This window comes from Stenella coeruleoalba, assembly GCF_951394435.1.
Source record: "Stenella coeruleoalba genome assembly, chromosome: 18".
Lineage (NCBI taxonomy): Eukaryota > Metazoa > Chordata > Mammalia > Artiodactyla > Delphinidae > Stenella > Stenella coeruleoalba.
Window position 1 is genome coordinate 15872598 of NC_137164.1, and position 20449 is coordinate 15893046.

The 20449-nt window shown below is 40.2% G+C and overlaps 1 protein-coding gene across 2 annotated transcripts in view; it reads right to left on the bottom strand.

Moving 5' to 3' along the window:
• The window catches only part of WDFY2 (WD repeat and FYVE domain containing 2), a 177543-nt gene that overhangs the window by 83547 nt on the left and 73547 nt on the right, over positions 1–20449 (bottom strand). For both annotated transcript variants that reach the window (XM_079903085.1, XM_079903084.1), the window contains exons 2-3: positions 19600–19667; positions 4900–4973 (exon numbers count right to left, since the gene is read on the bottom strand). In XM_079903085.1, coding sequence (XP_079759211.1) covers positions 4900–4973; positions 19600–19667 — 142 coding nt within the window. The remainder of the gene's footprint in view (positions 1–4899; positions 4974–19599; positions 19668–20449) is intronic.

A 20449-nucleotide genomic window follows, 5' to 3' on the forward strand; every position in this document is an offset into this window, starting at 1 on the left:
AGACAAAGAGACACAGAGAGGAAGCCAATGTGAAGATGTGGGCAGGGACCAGAGTGACACACCTACAAGGAAAGGAACTCCAAGGGTTTCCATCAGTCCCACAAACATTCAGGAAAACATAACGTTTCTACTTAGGTTTTTTAGTTGCTTTCTTCGTGTATCTATGTTATTAATTTCAGGAAGCAGCGTATGGACATCAAATTCTTCTACACGCCCAAACCGGTCATTTAAACACACGATGCACTCTGTAAATGCACACAATAACACTCAACTGTTGAGAGTAATTTTATCCTGCTGGTTAAGTGCCCAACTTTGGTTGTAGCATCTTGATGATGGGAACTGAAATGCCTTCTCTCCTTCCTTTAACAGAACTTTTACAAAACATCTATAGTGGTCCAGGACACAACACTGAAGCATACATGGTCTCTGCCTTCATGTAGTTGACAGTCTAGTGAAGGAGACAGACCCATAAACAAATGAGGCAACAGGAAGGATGGAAAGCCTTTAACAGAGGCAGCAGTGGCTCCTGGCCAGCAGCATGGGGTGAGAAGAAAGCCCAGGCTTCAAGGCACACAGAGTCCCTAGCTTTGCTGAGAGCTGCTTCCTGGCTAAGTGAGCTGGAGAAGCTTGTGAACTCTCTAGGCCTTAGTCTCCTTATCTGAAAAATGTGAGTAATACCACCTACATCATAGAATTACTGTGAAGCTGGAATGAGGGGATGTATGTAAAGCAGAGCGCCTGGTACATAGTAGATGCTCAATAAAGGTTTATTCTCTTTCCTCTTTCATTCCCTTGAATAAACTATATGAACTCTAAGAATATAATAACCACAAGAACTACCAAAACAGTAACAACAAAGCCATACACGGTCAATATCATTTATTTTTATACAATAACCTCTATCCTGAGTGCTAACCATTACACACAGCAATTGTTTCCTCTCATCCCAATCAAACTTCCCATAACACATGTATGAGATCAATCTACAAAGAACAGAGATTTTATCATTTTGGGGTCTTGTTCGAAAAATCTTCAGTGACTATGCATTTATCTTGGCAAGATTTTAATAAAAATTTTGGCACCCTAAGAGTTGTGATGCAGAAGAAAAAATATATTTATAAAGATGAGTATCATTTTTTTTCCCCATGCCATTCATTTTGCCTGAAATACCTTTCCTTCCTATCTTTAGCTAATCAAATCCTAGCTCACAACCAGTCTCCATGGAGCTGCCCCAGACCATTCTCTCCTGCTCTTATCTGACCTCATTGCCTTGCCAACATCACGCTCACTGGGGTGCTGCCTACTTTTGCTGTTATTTTTTTTACTATGTGTTAGGTATTTCATAACTTCATTTTTCATTTTGCCCCAACTGAATAAGTTCTTTGAGACCAGGAGCCACATGTTAGAATTGAGCATAATCTTCTTCACACAGTTGATATTTATATATTTGTTGGTTGGCTAGAATATATGAGTCATTATGACAGAAAAATCTGAAGTCCTGCTTCAGTATGAATAGCAGTTAGCACAATCTGACTTCTGTCAACATTGAAACAGAAGGCATTTCTGAAAACTCAGACTCAGGATGAATTAAATTATTGGCATACCTTCTTCCCCCCTATGGAAGTTAATTCCATTGTGAAAAACATTTTGAATAGCAAAAGAACTGTACCAATAAACTGTTTCAGAATTTAAGCAGGTACTAATTACAACCAGCTATATTAATAATAATAGTATTTATACTTTAGTCAACAACTTATTTAACAAATTATTCACTGAGTCCCTAATATGCACAAGGTACCACACTAAGATCCACTGAAAGAGGAGATGAATAAAAGACTGGCCAGTTCCTTAATACTCAACAATTTAATGGAGGAGACAGACTTGAAAACTTTTTACAAAACAGGTTAAATAAGCAATGTGATATAACTAACCTATTGAGTACTGTGTGTGATTAATTTTAATTTTACTTGGGAGGTCTCAGGACCCACCTGTCGAAAGGAAGGAAGGAAGGAAGGAAAAGAGAGAGAGAGAGAGAGAGAGAATGAAAAGATAACATGTGAACAAGACCTTGAGAGATAATCGGGACTGTAGACCAAGATGGCAGAAGTGGGTTCTGGGCTACACGATCAGAAATAACAAAGGTTATAGACATGAAAATATACCACCTTCTTTTTTTGCTTCTCTCAGTAGGTGATCTAACTTGCTACTTCATGAGAAAAATATAAGGTCATTCCTCCCTTACATCTCAATACTGTCTCTTTCTTTCCCTACCTTAAAAATTGAAAGTCTCCCCATTCTTTCCCAAAGCTAAATTCTTGAAATGGTTCTGGACCCTCTGCTCATCTACTGTCATATCTTGTTCTAGCACTCACCCTCTCTCTCTCCACTTCCTTCTGTGGCCAAACTTCTGAAAGAGTGGTCTGCATTTGTTACCTCTACTTCATCTTTAATACAGTACTCAGTTACACAAGGTTAACTGCCTCTTAAATCTATTTTATTCAGTAAAATAAAGTGAAATAAGGATTTACTTTCCAATTTCCTCCTTTCTGTGTTTCAAAATAAGTTAACCAATAGTATTTCTTCCAAAATGTATTTGCTATATTCAAGGAACAGAAAACTTATAGTCTCTGGAAAGGATTTCTCACGTCCAGAAAGTAAACTATTAAACAGCTGAGACTCTGTATAAGCATTTTCAGTAAAGAACCGGTTATTTTTGTAGTGATCAATGAGAATTCTGAACCTTAAACACCCTGTTCTTTCACTGTATCGTTCCCTAACACAGAGCTCTTTACAATTCTTCAGATGAGAATAGGTAGGTTATACAACTCATCTTCTTCAGCAACGTACAAGAAATACTTTTAAGGAAATTATTTCATACAAGCCAGGTCCTTAATCTTTTTCAGAAGATCGGGTAAGGTAAGATTTGGTATCTCAACACCAAGCTGACACACCTGGAGAATCCGGTTCCTGATTTAAGTCCTGATTCTCTGGCAGTTTCATTTACTAAAGGAATAATGGCTAACACAGCCTCTCTTCTTATTTACAATAAAAGCCAGAATTCTCCATAACTTAGTTTGCTCTCAACTTGCCTTCAAAGCCAAATGTATCGGTACCCACTAACCACTTATACTAATTTCAAAAATACAAAGAATCACCTATATGCTATACACACATAAGGCTTTTCGCGGACAGTGAGTGTTACACATACTAGTGCACGAACTGCTGGGCAATAAATGGATCTCAGCTTATTTTTTCAGATTTTCCTTTGTGGCGAAACTTCAACTCATTGAACAATCCAGTTATCTCCTCTTATCTTTTAAAAACAAGTTTATCGTACGTAAACCCCACTTATTAAAAATGGCTCTCCTTAAAGAAGACAAAGGTCTGTATCGTGATCTTCACTTCCGTCCTCCTAAGGCGCAGGTTTTACAGATCTACAATGCATTAGATCTTATAGGACTTCCATAAATATTTGTCAATGGACTGATTTATATGTAACAATATTGTTAAAAATTTCCATAAAGATCACCAGACAAGTGTTTTGACTAAAGATCAAATAGCAAATGTCAGGCCCACCTCTTCAGACCCCTCAGGGGGGTTGGGTAAAGACTAGAAGTGGAGACCCACATTCCATGTGCCTAAATACGTAAAAGTTATCAATCAAGTTAAACTATTAAATAAGGTCTCTTCCTCCAATCTTGACAAATATACCTTCAACCACCTGGAGGCACAGGTACAAAGTTAGAATTTTTAGACCTCTTGAAGTTCCACACCATAGTGTGGTGACACGGGAGGGCCAGCCCACACCCCCTTTCCCATTCCCAGCTCTATCGACACCTTGAGGGACCTTGCCCACACGTGCGGACACCTACTCACCTCAAACCATTGCCGCGGAGCACCCTTCAGGCTAAGGGTACATTTATTAGTTTTATCCTCCTCTGGATGGACCCAGGGAAAAGGCCCATGCAGGCCCTAGAAGCAGGCCCTAAGCTGTCTGGGAGCAGGAAATTCCAGAGCCAGGTACCCAGAGCATGGGGGTGGGCGGAGTGAGGGCTTAGGCTGGGCACATGCCCCTGGCCCCTCAGATCCCTCATCCTGTGGGGAGGCGTGGCCGGAGGAGGCTCCTCTAATTCCTAGGTCCCAAAGCAGGGTCTCTAAAGGCAATACTGGACAATATACCAAAATGGAGAATTTACCAGATCAGCTGTCTTACTAGTTAATATACTAGTTGAAAATTAATATGCAAAAACATGATTAAGTAGTAAGACCTGAAATTCCAGTCTCCGATCACTTCAGTTCCTTCAAGATCTATGACCGAAGGGTCTACTTTTTATCTGGATCTACCCGACAGACTAAATCTAGATTCTCTGCTTTCTTAACAAATTTGTACAAATTGACAGAATTCTATTCACCTACTAGAGGGCGTTAAGAAGACAGCAAAGAGCAGAAAGAGGAAGGAGGACAACGTCAAGTATCAAGACGAGATCAGACACGCAGGTCCAAGAGAGCCATTTCCCTTGTGTTCTGTCACTTGCGTGGGGAATCGTGTGACACCACGATTAACCATCTGATCAAAGTCACTAGTATCACAGCTTGCTCTCGCCAACCCGCAGATCATGTAGTTCACTCTGTGGCCTGGTAATGCCCCTACTATTCTAGCTGCTGTGAACGTGTAAGCCAAGCTGAATCTCGTCAGCATTTAAGCTGAGACTGATGATAGCTCTCCCTGCACCTCACCAGAATTTGCTGCACTGCAATTTCCACTTAACTTAGCAAGAAAATTAATTTGTTAATTTGAAAAAAAAAAAAACTAATAAATAATTCTCATCACAATACACATATACATACTCCACAGGAAGGGAAGTATTTCAACTGAAAATCTTATTTATGTGTACTTACTGAGATTGTACCATTGTCTAGACCTATGGACAGTCTTCTTGTTTCCGGGTTAAAAGACATGCATGAACATGGAGCTGAAAGAAATGAACATGTTGATGAAATTAACAAAACGATGATTCTCATGGATTCAGGAGTGACTAGCTCAAAGTGTATGACTATTTTTTTCCCACAATTTCCTGACAAACAGTTCATTTAACTCCCACTCACCAAAAAATAAAAACAGTAATTTTACAACTAACCCCTAGTTTCTCAGTTATCCTTTTAATGAATATAACAAATAAGATATTCTCAAACTGGACAAGTTCCAAGGGGCGTGGTCTTGGCTGTTCTGTATCAAGTCTAAATTTGCTTTGACTAGATTAACAATATTTTGTGCTGCATAAGCCTTCTGTCACCAATCTATCTCTTCCAAGCAAACCCTATCTTTAATGGAAATAACCAATTTTTTCTGAACTAAGGAAACGAAAGAAAGCTCTTATTACCCCCTCGACCCCCGCCCCACCAAGTACAGAAATCTATTTTTTAATTCAGAACTGATTTGGGGCACGTGAACTAACAGAAGTCTTTTACTCTCAGGACTCAAGGCATATGCTGGAGGCTGCCAACTGGAAAAAGAAGGAGGCTTTGCCTCAATCTAAAAGAGAACTAACTCGACACAGGGCCAGGCTCCAGAGGAAAGAAATCAGGTGAGTCAGTTCACCCAGTCCTGGACAGGGTCTCCCAGTTCTGCAGCACTGACTTCCTGAGTACCACCAAGCCTGAGTAAACGAAACGTGCTTGGAAGCCACGAGGGGCCAAGTCAGCTTCCGGTTACCAGCCTTCTCTGTCTATGCTTGTTCATCAGAATGGGGGCCTTTTGACAACTTATTCTATACTGAAATAGTGTTCTAAAGGCCTCAACATAACTTTTAAATTTCTCCGCACATCTTCACGGTAGCGCTGTAGGTCATGAACTACCCATCATCAAAATCATAATCGGCATCAAATGTTTTCATTCTTACTTTTCAGTTATGATTAGATGTCTTACCCAAGGTCACACAGGAAAAAAAAGCTGGAGGAGGTTCAAAGACATAATTCAAACACACAGTCCTATATTCAAATACCCAACTTAGGTTATCTTTAAACTATAAAAGAACTTCAAGTTCTACTAACAGAGCCACTTGATAAACACATCACTTGGTAACATTTTTTTGATTCTCTATAAAAGGCCGCTGAACAACCACAACTACAAAATCTTCTAAACTGCATAAAGTACTTTTTTCTAATTTTCAAACACGATATATTTAGAAAATAGAAATACGTAAAAAATAATCACCCCCCCACTGCAAACTTCCACCAGTACAGCAGAATATCTTCTTCTGGTTTAGCCACAAATTTAAACTAGATTCCCAAAAGAACACTGCTGGAAAAAAAGCAATCCAACGATATTTAATGCACTGCCCTAAGAAAGCCAGTCTTACTTGCCTTTGGCCTATAAACTATGTTGGCAAAATCTCTACACAGATGCTAAGACACCAGGTCTCATAATCCCATAACGTGTGCAGGATTAAAATTTAATGATTTCATGGAAAACTACCATGTTAGCAGAAAAAAGCAAAAGAAAAAAATACACTGATTACAGTACTACATAAAGTACATACACACATAAAAATATACCTGGAAAAACTAAACACAGTTCTTGTGTTTGAGATTATTCCTATAACATTGTCTTCAGTTGTTATTTTGCTACGCCTGTTAAAAATTTTAAATATCTAACAATTTATTAAGATATAAGCGTGAGTGTATGAAGCAAAACTTGACTGCAGCCCAAATGGCTACACATAGTCGAGAAAAATCTTATCACTTAGCTGCCTGCCTGGCCACATAAAAGTATTTGCTATATGATTTACTCCAAAATTCCTATCTGGTTATATAATAATTAGAAAACCCACTGATCTTTGAATGTGATTTAAAAGACTTTTCTACAATACTGCACAGGCTACCCTTAAATCATCATTGCTATTTCTTTATTCCTTATTTTTCCCCCATTTACTAAATTTCTTGTTATTCTTCAACAAAAATTTAGAATGCTTACTATGTTCAAGACATGTGATGCAATGATATATAAGGTACTATAGCTGCCATCAGGAATTTATAGATTGTGACACCAACTATATATAGGACCTATAATATAAAATTTGTCCCCAATGTCACCTCCTTAGTCCACATCACTTTATACTGATAGTAAGAAACGCCACCAGAATTCAAAAGGAAAGACTTTTCCTATAAAGGACCATAAACAAAAGAAGTTTTAACAGAAATTCTGTTGTTGCAGAACCCGTATGCTTGAACCCAGATGGTTATAGACAGGGGATTGCCAGAGACAGACACCATTACCTCCCAGGTGCCCCCAAAGGTACAAACATGCCTTCAAAGAGGCATTATGGTAAAACACCAAGCAACCCTGCGTGTGTGTGTGCGTGCGTGCGTGTGTGTAAAGACTTTTGGTAGGTGAGTCTTATGATGGTCCTCAAACCATTTCCCAACTGTGACACTCCCATAGGAAGAGGCCTTGCATTGGTTACCCAAAGGCCCCGCAAGGCCAAGGAGGAAAGAAATGAATTGAAAGAAATACTAATGCCCACATTTGTTGTTATAGTAAATGTCTTCCTTTGGGATGTTGGGGGAGTAGAAAAATTGACACAGAGATCCTTCTAACTTCAACTCACTGGAAACTAATGAAACAAGCAACCTCTGAAAGACCAGTGCTATGGCCCACACAAAATAAGCGCCTATCCATCCATGCAAGAAAGTATCAAAGGGCAAAACTGTCTGGCAAAGCATAATAAGACACAGTAAAGTAATGGTAATTATGACCAAATGGTAACGGGAATCCTTTGGAAGGAAGAATAAGGTAGGAAACAAACAAAATATGATTTAAACACAATATTTATAGCCAGGTTGCAAAGATGTGATGTTTCCCAAAGAAGAATTCAGCTTTAAATGCTATAACGCTAATAATTAGTTAGTTGAAGAAATAATTGGGTGTCTCTGATGGCTAAAAGTTCAGGTCAGAGATGAACTTGGCTGAGACGCTGTTCTATCCTCCCACCTTAAAACTGCATTCTCCACAAGCCGAGCACAGTGGCCAACCAGGACTACAAAATTACAATGCAGCTCCCCTCTACGGACTCCTCTATCAAAACTGCATCCCAAAACTCTAGATGAAATACATTTCATCTAGAAATGAGAGAAGTATTCTCATTTTCCAAGCTATCTGATCGAGATTTGCCATCTCCGTTCTGTCTCAGACTGATGACAATCAAAAGACGTGTACTTGGCAAAATTTTAGGAAGCAAGATCATGAAAAGTACAAATACGATAGGAAAGAAATTTGTAGGGGTCTGTGGGTAATGGGAAGTAATATTCTCTTATACTAGTGTCAGGACTTTAGACCTTGATGGCCTGTCAAAATATTATCTTTAAAATTAAACACTTTTGAGCTTCCCTGGTGGCGCAGTGGCTGAGAGTCCGCCTGCCGATGCAGGGGACACGGGTTCGTGCCCCGGTCCGGGAAGATCCCACATGCCGCGGAGCAGCTGGGCCCGTGAGCCATGGCCGCTGGGCCTGCGCGTCCGGAGCCTGTGCTCCGCAACGGGAGAGGCCACAACAGTGAGAGGCTCGCATACCGCAAAAAATAAAAAAATAAAATAATAATAAAATTAAACACTTTCATAATACTGTTTCTTAAAAATGAAATATTTCTAGTTTAAGGCAGGTTTTCAGCTTAAAATTTAGGGAGGGTGAAAATAAAGAGAAACACCAGTCTGAATGATTATATTAATGACTATATAATTTGAAGGGAGAAAAGCTCAGGATATGAGCCGTAGGCAAAAATGAGCTCCTGAAACCAACATCAACTTCAACAGAGCAATAATTAAGTGGATTAGAGAGAAACTGGCTACTTGTATTTCTAACATTTTTTTTTTTTTTTTTTTTTTTGTGGTACGCGGGCCTCTCACTGTTGTGGCCTCTCCCGTTGCGAGCACAGGCTCCGGATGCACAGGCTCAGCGGCCATGGCTCGCGGGCCCAGCCGCTCCGCGGCATGTGGGATCTTCCCAGACGGGGGCACGAACCCGTGTCCCCTGCATCGGCAGGCAGACTCTCAACCACTGCGCCACCAAGGAAGCCCATATTTCTAACACTTTTATCCCACGGGCAATCTAAGAAAAAATATTGCTCTTGCTTTCTTAAAAAATGTAAATTGAGAGGAGGCATTCTCAAAATACTTCTATTTGGGGGAAAGTTTCCCAATTTCTATTATTTATACCTATAATTCTTTCATTTTATGACTAATTTATTTCCTGTCCTTTGCTGATCAGTTGACCTTTACTCAAATAAACACATGTTCTGTTGAAGGTTGAACTGTGGATTTCAATCACTCTGACAGCTTTACAATGCCAAAGGCATTATTTGGCAGGAGACACTAATCTTCATGGGATGTGCTGGTGGGAACTTTAAATAAGCCACAGTACTTCTGTGAATAAAACTTCAGGTGTCAAAGGCATCCTGGTGGGAGTTAAATGTCAGGATCCTCTGATAAGAGGGCCTTGAATAGAGAGGCTTACAAAGATCACCCCATCACCACAAAGCAAAGACTTAATTCATGGACACTATTCCATTCAACTGTGTGTCACAAGACAATATTTATTAGGTTTACAATATTCAGCCCATTTTTTACTTTATTAAGAACACTTATATTTAGGACTTCAACTGACTAGCATTAAAAAGGGTTTTTTGTTTAAATCGAGTATTTTATGCACTCAACTGAAATTAACCCTTTGTTTTCTTTTAATTTAGTCTAAGTAACACCAGCAAAATTACAGTGAATTGGCAGTGGTCCCTTTTTCTCCCAGAGAGGTTTTAAGTTACAGTAAAGTGATCTAACTAGAGTAAGCTTTAAATTACTCTGTCAGATGAAAATCAAATAAGAGTATGCTAAATAAATGCTATAATTATTCAGATTAATTAATATCTGTTATCTTCAGTTTGGATAATTTATGTTTTCCTTCACTTTTGTTACATATCAAAGTTCCATGGGCACCTTTTCTTCTTGGTAAACAGAGAATTAAAAGACCAGATTATACTATTAATTTTGGAAATGTCAACAGTAAAAACAACAAGTTATTTTCTACACATGGTTCTATAATACAACCTATACCAGAAAGAAACCAACAAGGGAGCAGTATACTTCACAGCTGGGAACCGAGAAGTTATCTGAAATAAGACATAAATTAAACAACAGGATGAGCATTTCCCAATTATGCACATAACCCCCACTGCCAAAACACTCCCTCAACTGAGTTAAAGATATTGTCTAAAAATCACCCAAACAATCACTATCTTGTAAAGACAGAAATACCAAATTCATTATTTTAAATACCTTTCAATCACTAATCTTCCCACATGAATTTCCCCCCAAACTCCAATAAACCCAGCAGAAGGGGCAGGACAGCACACTACAGCACACATTGTCCTAAATCCTTGGACCTCACCAATGGGAAAATTAACATTTGCGATTTACATACAAAATAACTCATTTCCATCCCAAACATAAACATATCAATATGAACATGTTAATCATTTTAATTTTCTAAATTCTCAATTTCAAGTTGCTCTAAGACTACAGTTCTAACAAATGGGAAAAGAAAACCAATCCAGCCACAACCTCACAAATTAACCAATCTTTCCTAATCCCTCTGGGTTAAGGTCAGCAATGATAGGGGAATTCCCTGGTGGTTCAGTGGTTAGGGCTCGTCACTTTCACTGCTGTGGCCCAGGTTCAATCCCTGGTCCGGGAACTAAGATCCCGCAGGCAGCATGGCGTGGCCAAAAAAAAAAAGATCAGCAATGATACTATACATTGCTTAACTGAAAGAACCTGAAAGTACTTTACAAATACTTATTTGACATATAACCAAAATCGGAGAACAAAGAAAATGGACAGTTTATCTGTTGTGTTCAGAGCAGAGAAAATGAAAGGACTTGCCCGAAGTGAGTCAGCAAATTGGCAGCAGAAATGAAAATCAAATTCCAGTTTCCCTTACAATGAGATATCATCTCACACCAGTCAGAATGGCCATCACCAAAAAATCTAGAAACAATAAATGTTGGAGAGGGTGTGGAGAAAAGGGAACACTCTTGCACTGCTGGTGGGAATGTGAATTGGTATAGCCACTATGGAGAACAGGTTCCTTAAAAAACTACAAATAGAACTACCATATGACCCAGCAATCCCACTACTGGGCATATACCCTGAGAAAACCATAATTCAAAAAGAGTCACGTACCAAAATGTTCATTGCAGCTCTATATACAATAGCCAGGAGATAGAAACAACCTAAGTGTCCATCACCGGATGAATGGACAAAGGAGATGTGGCACATATATACAATGGAATATTACTCAGCCATAAAAAGAAACGAAATTGAGCTATTTGTAATGAGGCGGATAGACCTAGAGTCTGTCATACAGAGTGAAGTAAGTCAGAAAGAGAAAGAGAAAGACAAATACCGTATGCTAACACATATATATGGAATTTAAGAAAAAAAAATGTCATGAAGAACCTAGGGGTAAGACAGGAATAAAGACACAGACCTACTAGAGAATGGACTTGAGGATATGGGGAGGGGGAAGGGTGAGCTGTGACAAAGCGAGAGAGTGGCATGGACATAGATACACTACCAAACGTAAAACAGATAGCTAGTGGGAAGCAGCCCCATAGCACAGGGAGATCAGCTCGGCGCTTTGTGACCACCTAGAGGGGTGGGATAGGGAGGGTGGGAGGGAGGGAGATGCAAGAGGGAAGAGATATCAGAACATATGTATATGTATAACTGATTCACTTTGTTATAATGCAGAAACTAACACACCATTGTAAAGCAATTATACTCCAATAAAGATGTAAAAAAAAAAAAATTCCAGTTTCCCACCCAGGCACAGGTGTTACCCTACAAGCGATTCTGAATAATCTTAAACGACGCATGTTTTTCGGTGTATTTAATGTAAACAGTAAGACTGTGTTCAAACTGCATCACTCTGTCTTAACTAAGATAACTTATTCAATGCATTCCCTACCTCATTTCGCAAAGAACTGGAAATGGCTTTAAAAGCAGATACAGGGCTTCCCTGGTGGCGCAGTGGTTGAGAGTCCACCTGCCGATGCAGGGGACACGGGTTCGTGCCCTGGTCCAGGAAGATCCCACATGCCGCAGAGCGGCTAGGCCCATAAGCCATGGCCGCTGAGCCAGCATGTCCGGAGCCTGTGCTCCGCAACGAGAGAGGCCACGACAGTGAGAGGCCCACATAACGCAAAAAAAAAAAAAAAAAAAAAAGCAGATACAATAAAAACAAACGATAGAAATAAGCAAAAAGTCTTGACCGAGGAAAATATATATAAAAGAACAGAAAGAAAATCAAAATAAAAATCCGTTGGGAATATAACAGATCCCATGTTTCACATTATCCATAAGGACTTCGTACCAGGTCCTTAGCGCTGTTCCTCCTAACCTTTTTCGCCTCATGATACACACAGAAACTTAGATGTGAACAGTCCCTGGAGGAAATGGAAGAGACTGCTAGGGCCCAGATGACCGGATCACCCCTGCCCAGCTAAAGGAAATCAGTTCTCGGGGCCTGTAATCCATTTGGATCATCCCAGTACACTGAGGCACACAGGATGGGAGGTTCTGCCTTAGAGAAAGGCAGGGTTTCTGGCTCTCCTACCTGAAAAGTAATCTCCCTTGGTGCTTCTTCAAAGGGGCGCTGAGCACGATGGTAGACAACTACTTCAAAAGCAGATAAAGCATTTCTTGTATACACACAGCAATATGTGCTGAGGGCACAGTGAACGAAGGCATTTCTGCAGAGGGCTGGCACAAAGCACGAAATCTCAGGATACAGATGAATAATCAACTGCATGTCCTTCATGCTGCCCACCGTAAAGAATAAACAGCCTTTCTCTCAACCAGGCTGTCGATAAAAACTGGAAAGCAGACAGTTCAAAATTAAGGTTTCCAGTGAGGACTAGAGTTCCTGTACTTGTTTATTTTTTAGCTATTATTTATTTGTTTAAATTTTAAACTTTTTAAAAATTTTAGATGTATTTTTTATTGAGGTTAACACTGGCTTATAACATTACGTAAGTTTCATGTGTACAACATTATATTTCTATTTCTACATACCTTACAGCGTGTTCACCACCAAAAATTTAGTTTCTATCTGTCACCACACAGCTGATCCCTTTTATCCATTTTGCCTCCCTTCCCCCAGGTTACCACTACTCTCTTCTCACTGTGTCTATGTGTTTACTTTTATTTAGTTTGTTCATTTATTTTGTTTGTTAGTGCTTTATATTCCACATGAGGGAAATCACATGGTATTTGTCTTTCTCCGTCTGACCTACTTCACTGAGTAGAGATCCTATGCTTTAAAAGTTAGCTGAGCAAATGATAAAGTGGCCACAGTGGTGGGAAAACTGAAGGGGCCCAACCACAGCCTCAGACTGGACAAATGCCATCACGCCAGGCCAAGGCAGAGAGCTGGATATACGACAAAATCGGCCATTTTCGCTATTAGGTGTACCCTTCATTTGTAATTACCTTTGAAAAACCACCTTCTGTTTTGTTTTGAGGACAAATCCATAAACGCTTAGGAGCCAAAGTAAATTCCACCTGCCTGTCCTGGCAATGACAGAATCCACAGAGGTTTTCCAATTGCCTAACCCTCACTCAGGCCTGAGATGCTGGCCCTCTTAACCTCCTATTCACTACACCTTTGGCAGCCAAGTTGCTTTAACTATTCTCCATAGGGGAAAAGTTGGCAATAAAAGCCCAGACCTGATACCCAATACCGCAGAGTAAGAAAAATCTCAAACACCTGCCACCCTGGCTCCTGCTTGCACTCTCTCTCCTCCACTCCTTTGTCTGACGCCATGAATAGCAAACCTAGTTGGTAAAGTAAATCTAAAAGAACTCAACCACGAAAACAGGAATGCTTGTGCTTTTCATGTGTTGGTTTTTTTCCTCCGCCGTGTGATGCAAATGTGGTGGCTGAAATGGTATCTATTAGAAGCCTGGAACAAATCATCACATTTATGGCTATAACTGAAACCTTAACTCTGTACCCTCAGGAAGGTCCCTCTGGTATCCAAGGTCAGGCAGGTCCCAGCTGGGCAGGCTGTAACTTGATCATGTCATAGGCTACTTTCCAGCTACTATGTGAGATATGTCAAGAAGATATTATTTTTGAAAGAATATTTGATAAGGATATGCTCTTATTTCTCACTTATCCATAAAAATCAGCTTATAGGAAACCCCAAATTCTCTGTAGACAGCAGGGTTTAAAACAGACCTCCCTTGGGGACCCTTTGTGACCATGTGCCCATTACACCTACTTCTTTGGTTATACCACACCACACACCATGCACGGTACTCATCTGAGGTCTGCCTCCCCCACTAGACTGTACACACCATGAAGATGGGAATCACCTGTTGTATTAAACACTCTACCCTTTGTACATTGCACAGCGTTTGGATGGAAGAAACACTTAAAATTAGTTGAATGCACTGTCCAAAGAAATGAAAGAAAACAGGATATTTCTTTCTGCTTTTCATCTTTACTTGTCCTCACGTTTCCCACACTATTTTCAGCTCAACACCGCAGAGGCACCAATAGGGACCTGCACGGCTCGGTTCTTCCTCTTTAAAGATCACAGATCCAGGAGAAAGTAAAAAGACAGGAAGTGGGAGGTGTACAGTCAGGGCAAGGCTGAGTCAGATACTTGCAGTGACGAGTAGCAGATACCCACTGGCATGGACTCAAGCGCAAATGGGCACATGGCAGTGAGACAGAGGGTATCTCTTGGACTCAAAGGCAGAAGCAGAGCCAGGCTTGGGAGTTCGGAGGATGAGGAAGAAAACCTTAAGGCAACACTTGCTCAGGCTTCACTCGCTCTGGAGCGAATGATCCTTCCTCCCTGGTTCACACTTCCTTTTCAGGGCATCAGCTTCCACTGTTTCTTCATGCACACAAATGCCTCACAGCTGTTTCATTTCTGTGTTCCCAGCTCAAGGGACCAGCCGAGGTTGAGACTAGCATATCCTATTCCAAACTCTAAATTCCTGGGAAAATCTGACTCAGGGGCAAACAGCCTTCACCAGACACATCTGGTTTCTCCTGGATGCCTCCTGGAGGGGAAGCAGGAGTTTCTCAGAAAAGACAGGGTATGAGGACACCCCCAAAGCAGTGGCTGGGTTTTTCATCGTGATGAGTCTCCTCTTCATCTTTCTCTCACCTACCACTCTCTGAAGTTCATGCAGTTTCTGCCTTTCAGGCTCACTCCTGCCCTCAAACTTGGCCTTCACTGTTCATTCTTTCTCGTCTAATGCCTTCTGCTCCCGTCCCTCCAATCAACTTCAAATTCTTCTCAATGCTATAAAACATTACTATCCTACCCAGAACATGACAAATACTATATATATATTTTTAATAAATTTATTTATTTTTGGCTGCGTCGGGTCTTCGTTGCTGCCTGCGGGCTTTCTCTAGTTGCGGCAGTGGGGGCTACTCTTCACTGTGGTGCGCTGTCTTCTCACTGCGGTGGCTTCTGTTGTGGAGCACGGGCTCTAGGCGCGCAGACTTCAGTAGTTGTGGCTCATGGGCTCTAGAGCGCAGGCTCAGTAGTTGTGGCACACGGGCTTAGTGGCTCCGCGGCATGTGGGATCTTCCTGGACCAGGGCTCAAACTCGTGTTCCCTGCATCGACAGGTGGATTCTTAACGACTGAGCCACCAGGGAAGTCCTGACAAATCCTATATTAAAAGGGTTTTTTTTTTTCCAGTGTTTGTTTGTTTCAGGTTCTGTGACTTTATTTTTTTTCTAACTTTATTAAGGTATAATTTTCAAATAAAATTGTAAGATATTTGAAGTGTACAATGTGATGAATTGGCATGTATTGTGAAAGGACTCCTGCCATCAAGTTAACACGTTTGTCACCTCACATACTTATTTTTTTTTTTTTTTTGGTGAGAACTTTTAAGTTGTACTCTCTCAGCAAATTTCAATCATACAATACAGTGTTATCAACTATAGACACCATGTTATACACTAGATCCCCAGATTCCATTCATCCCGTAACTGAACTTTACACCCTCTTACCAATCTCTCCCACCTCTTTGCCCCTGGCAACCACTTTTTTACTCTGTTTCTATGAATTCGGCTCTTTTTTTAAGGTATTTTAATGGACAAAATAAACAGATAAACCATATATTGCATGTACAAGATAGTCTCTGTATGTTTTTTTCTGGATTTGGAATACTACCTATTATGTACCACTAAAAACACACAACATGGTCATATCTGCCTTGCAGTGTCCATTATTATAGCCTCCAGATATACTGTACTTTTCCACTTACTTTGTAATTAATACCACATAACCGTTATTTAGGGATAATACTGAGTAACCTCTTAACAAAACACCTTTCAATAGAAAGGACTGCCAAAAAAAAGAAAAAAAAAAAAAGAAAAGCCCTTTGGAAATTCAATAAATGAATAAAAGGAATAAATTCTAACTGACACGAAAATGTAGCCTATTTCCTTGTGCGATAAGATTCTGCTTATCTCAAGTTAAACAAAACTTATAGTCTAGCTCAGAGATCAGTTCGTATGTTATCTGAATGCATATGACCCCTAGAAAAATAAAAGCCAATTTCTGATCAACTGTGAAGAATGCAGCCTTTTGTTCTTTTACCCCTCTCCACGGTAGATGGAACCATCCAACAATGAAAGATTACAGAAATCATCTTGACCATTCACGCGTTGTTCATCTGCATCTCCTGGCACCTAGCTTGATGGCCTGTATACAGTCGGTGTACAGTAAATATTTGATCAACTAGAGCGTGTACTTATATCTATGTATTTACAAATAAACACTATATATGCATGAGGCTTCGCATGTGTTGATATAAACATATGTAAATAGATCAGCATGTTGCAGACAACGCCAAAAGGCAATCTTCTCAAACTTAAAAAGGGCATTCAAATCACCTAGGGATATTATTAAAATGCAGATTATGATTCAGTAGATCTGGGGTGAAACTCAGTATTTGCATTTCTAGTAAGTTCTCAGGTGATCCTGATGCTGCTGGTCTACAGACCAAATGTTAATAGCAAAGTAATCCCTTCTTTACTCCCTTTAGTAGGAGGCCATAGGCAAACTATGCAAATAATTAGACGGTCCTTCTTCTCAAAGATCATGCTCAGTCATTTAGGAAAATGTATGATAATATTCTCAGGGAAACTCATCTTTATTATCAGATTCAAGTCTGCAATAGGTATTTCTTTTTTTTTTTTTTTTGCAGTACGCGAGCCTCTCACCGCTGTGGCCTCTCCCGCCACGGAGCACAGGCTCCGGACGTGTAGGCTCAGCGGCCATGGCTCACAGGCCCAGCTGCTCCGCAGCATGTGGGATCCTCCCAGACCGGGGCACGAACCCGTGTCCCCTGCATCGGCTGGCAGACTCTCAACCACTGCGCCACCAGGGAAGCCCTGCCAATAGGTACTTCTTTACTGAGCACCTATGCCAGGTACAAGAGCTACAGCAGCCTTTAGTCATTCAAGGATACAGCTTAATAAAGGATGAAAATACAACTTGAGGCGTCTCTGTATCCTCAGTGATATTCAAATAAAGAGAACATTAGAGAATGACACCAAATGTGTATGGACGTATGTATGGGGGAGGCGGTGGGTAAGCAACTGCTTACGATCCAACATCTTCAAGAGGTTCCTATCAAGTATCGACGTCCATCTCAAGAAGATTCCTTGGGACTTCCCTGGTGGTGCAGTGGTTAAGAATCTGCCTGCCAATGCAGGGGACATGGGTTCAAGCCCTGGTCCAGGAAGATCCTACATGCCGCAGAGCAGCTAAGCCCATGCGCCACAACTACTGAGCCTGCGCTCTACAGCCCAGGAGCCACAACTACTGAAGCCCACGTGCCTAGAGCCCGTGCTCCGCAACAAGAGAAGCCACCGCAATGAGAAGTTCGCGCACCACAACGAAGAGGAGCCTCTGTTCACTGCAACTAGAGAAAGCCCACGTGGGGCAACGAAGACCCAACGCAGCAATAAATTAATTAATTAAAGAAAAAAAAAAGAAGACGACTCCTTGTGCACCATCCCCAAGCCCTCGTCACTCTACCCACGTCCGCCTCTCCTCTGTCTTCGCAGTCATATGGGAACGACAAGCCTCTGGGGTCAACTTCAACTTGCTGGACTATAGAACTTCACCATCTCGTCCTGTTAGATATTATGTCAAGTGTGATGAAAAAGACCATAGGTAAGACTGGTTATACCACTTAAAGATGAGAGAAAAAAAAAAAATCAATCAGAGAATTCCTTTCCCTTTCCCTTTCCATTTACCTAAACCCTCATCACTGTCAAGGCTTAAAAGGAAGTTCCCCCAGGGTCTTGGCTGTGCAACGGTGTCTGCTGGAAGCATGACCGGTGAGGGGAAAATATAAGCACTTGGAATTACAGGCTGCCTTTTCACTAATGTAGAGTGGGATGCTTGGTTCAACAACGGGCTATCATCTATTCACTACACTTCTAAAGAAATGCAAACCTCAAAGACAAATTTGAAAATCAGAGAAATCCATTACATCCTTAATAATGTATTTGTTCATAAACAGGCAAAATTGTTGTTTAAGTTATTACAGTATTCTTTTGCCAGAGGCATAAACTTAATCACATCTACAGCGTAGCATGAATTTCTTTTGGTTGTACATGGTGGCATGTACTACTCAAACTGGAATACCCGTATCGAGGGAAGAGGTGCACACTGCAGGAGGCCAGAGGGTACTTGAACCCAAACCACAAACCCGGGGCATTTTTCTAGCATGTCAATTTCAATTAAGATTTGAAGGAAGGAGAGTAAGAGAAACATTTCATAATATAACTGAAAATAAGTTTAAATAATTATTTTACATGAAAATAAATATGGAATAGGACAATTAAACTTCAGTCATCTTAACAACAAAACACTAGACAAAAAAGAAATTTCGTATCTAAGGGAGCCAGCTCTCTCCCTGCAGGGGAACTTCTGCCAGTGCAAGAATCTAAGAATCAGTCATCTTTTTTTAAAGGTATATTTGAAAGATTCACTATTTATCAGTGCAAGGACATATTTCTCACATAAGATTCTGGGGAAATAAGACTGACTTCTAATCAGAACGTTTCAATCCTAAGCAAATCCTTTTCAGAACTGAATGTTCAACACTGAATGTTTTGAATTTGAATAAATAGTATAACAATAATGCAAGAACAAATTTACTTCACAAATGTAATCACTGGACAAAATTTTGAGTTGTCTAAGGAAGCACTTTACAAAAAAATTGGAAAAGAGAGGGAGACTGTGTAATTAAGGAGTCTAGGTGCTGTAGTCCTTCCATTAATCTTATTCAGAAACTGTGAATATATAGTCAATTTCAGAACAATTTTCTTATTTTACATACTGAGAGCTAGAATGATTTAACAAGGTACTTTCCATTATCATGATAATCCCAACCTCAACCATCTCTACTCAAGAAAATACAGAGAAGGCAATCTGGGAAGGAAGGGGAGTTGGGGTCCATGTCTGATTTTTAGACACAGAGATCCAGATACTTACAAGGCATCACATGGTATATGCTTGGCCAATATTGTCCACTGTCTCTCTTTAACCACACACGAACAGTCCTGCAACAAAAGAAAATGTGTGTGTTAAATCACACTATTTTTGGTCATGGGAGTGTTGACAGATAGAAACCAAACCTCTTAATTATATATACAGTGGACCCTGAACAACATGGGTTTGAGCTATATAATTCTACTTATAAGCATATTTTTTTTTCACCAAATATGTACTACAGTACTACACAATCCATGAATGGTTGAATCTGCAGATGTGGAACCACAGACACAGAAGGCCAACTATAAAGTTACATGCAGATTTTAGACTGCACGGAGGGTCAGTGCCCCTAACCCCTGTGCTGTTCAAGGGTCAACTCTGTGTGTATATATGACATAACTACATTGTTATAATTAATAACATATTACATACAAATATGTATAACATATGTTTGTGTATAACATATCTCTATATAATACATGCATATATATTTTAATTATATATATACACATTACATATATGTGCGTGCACACCATTTATGCCTCTCTAAAGGTATATTCCTATATTCCTTAAATTTAAGGCTGTATACATTTAAAATTACATATGACTTTTATAATTAAATATTTGAGGATAATTAAATTTTATACTCATGTATATTTATATACACGCATGGGATAGTGTTTGAAAATTATTTTTGTAGTTGTTTTGCTCTGGGAGGATAGGGCCTTTGCCCCAGTCGGCTGGAAGCATTCATCTCTCTGGGGAGTAATTAGGATTTACTACGGAAGGGAGTAGGGAGAGAAAATGAAGCAATATGCAACATCTGACACACACGGAAGGATGACATAGT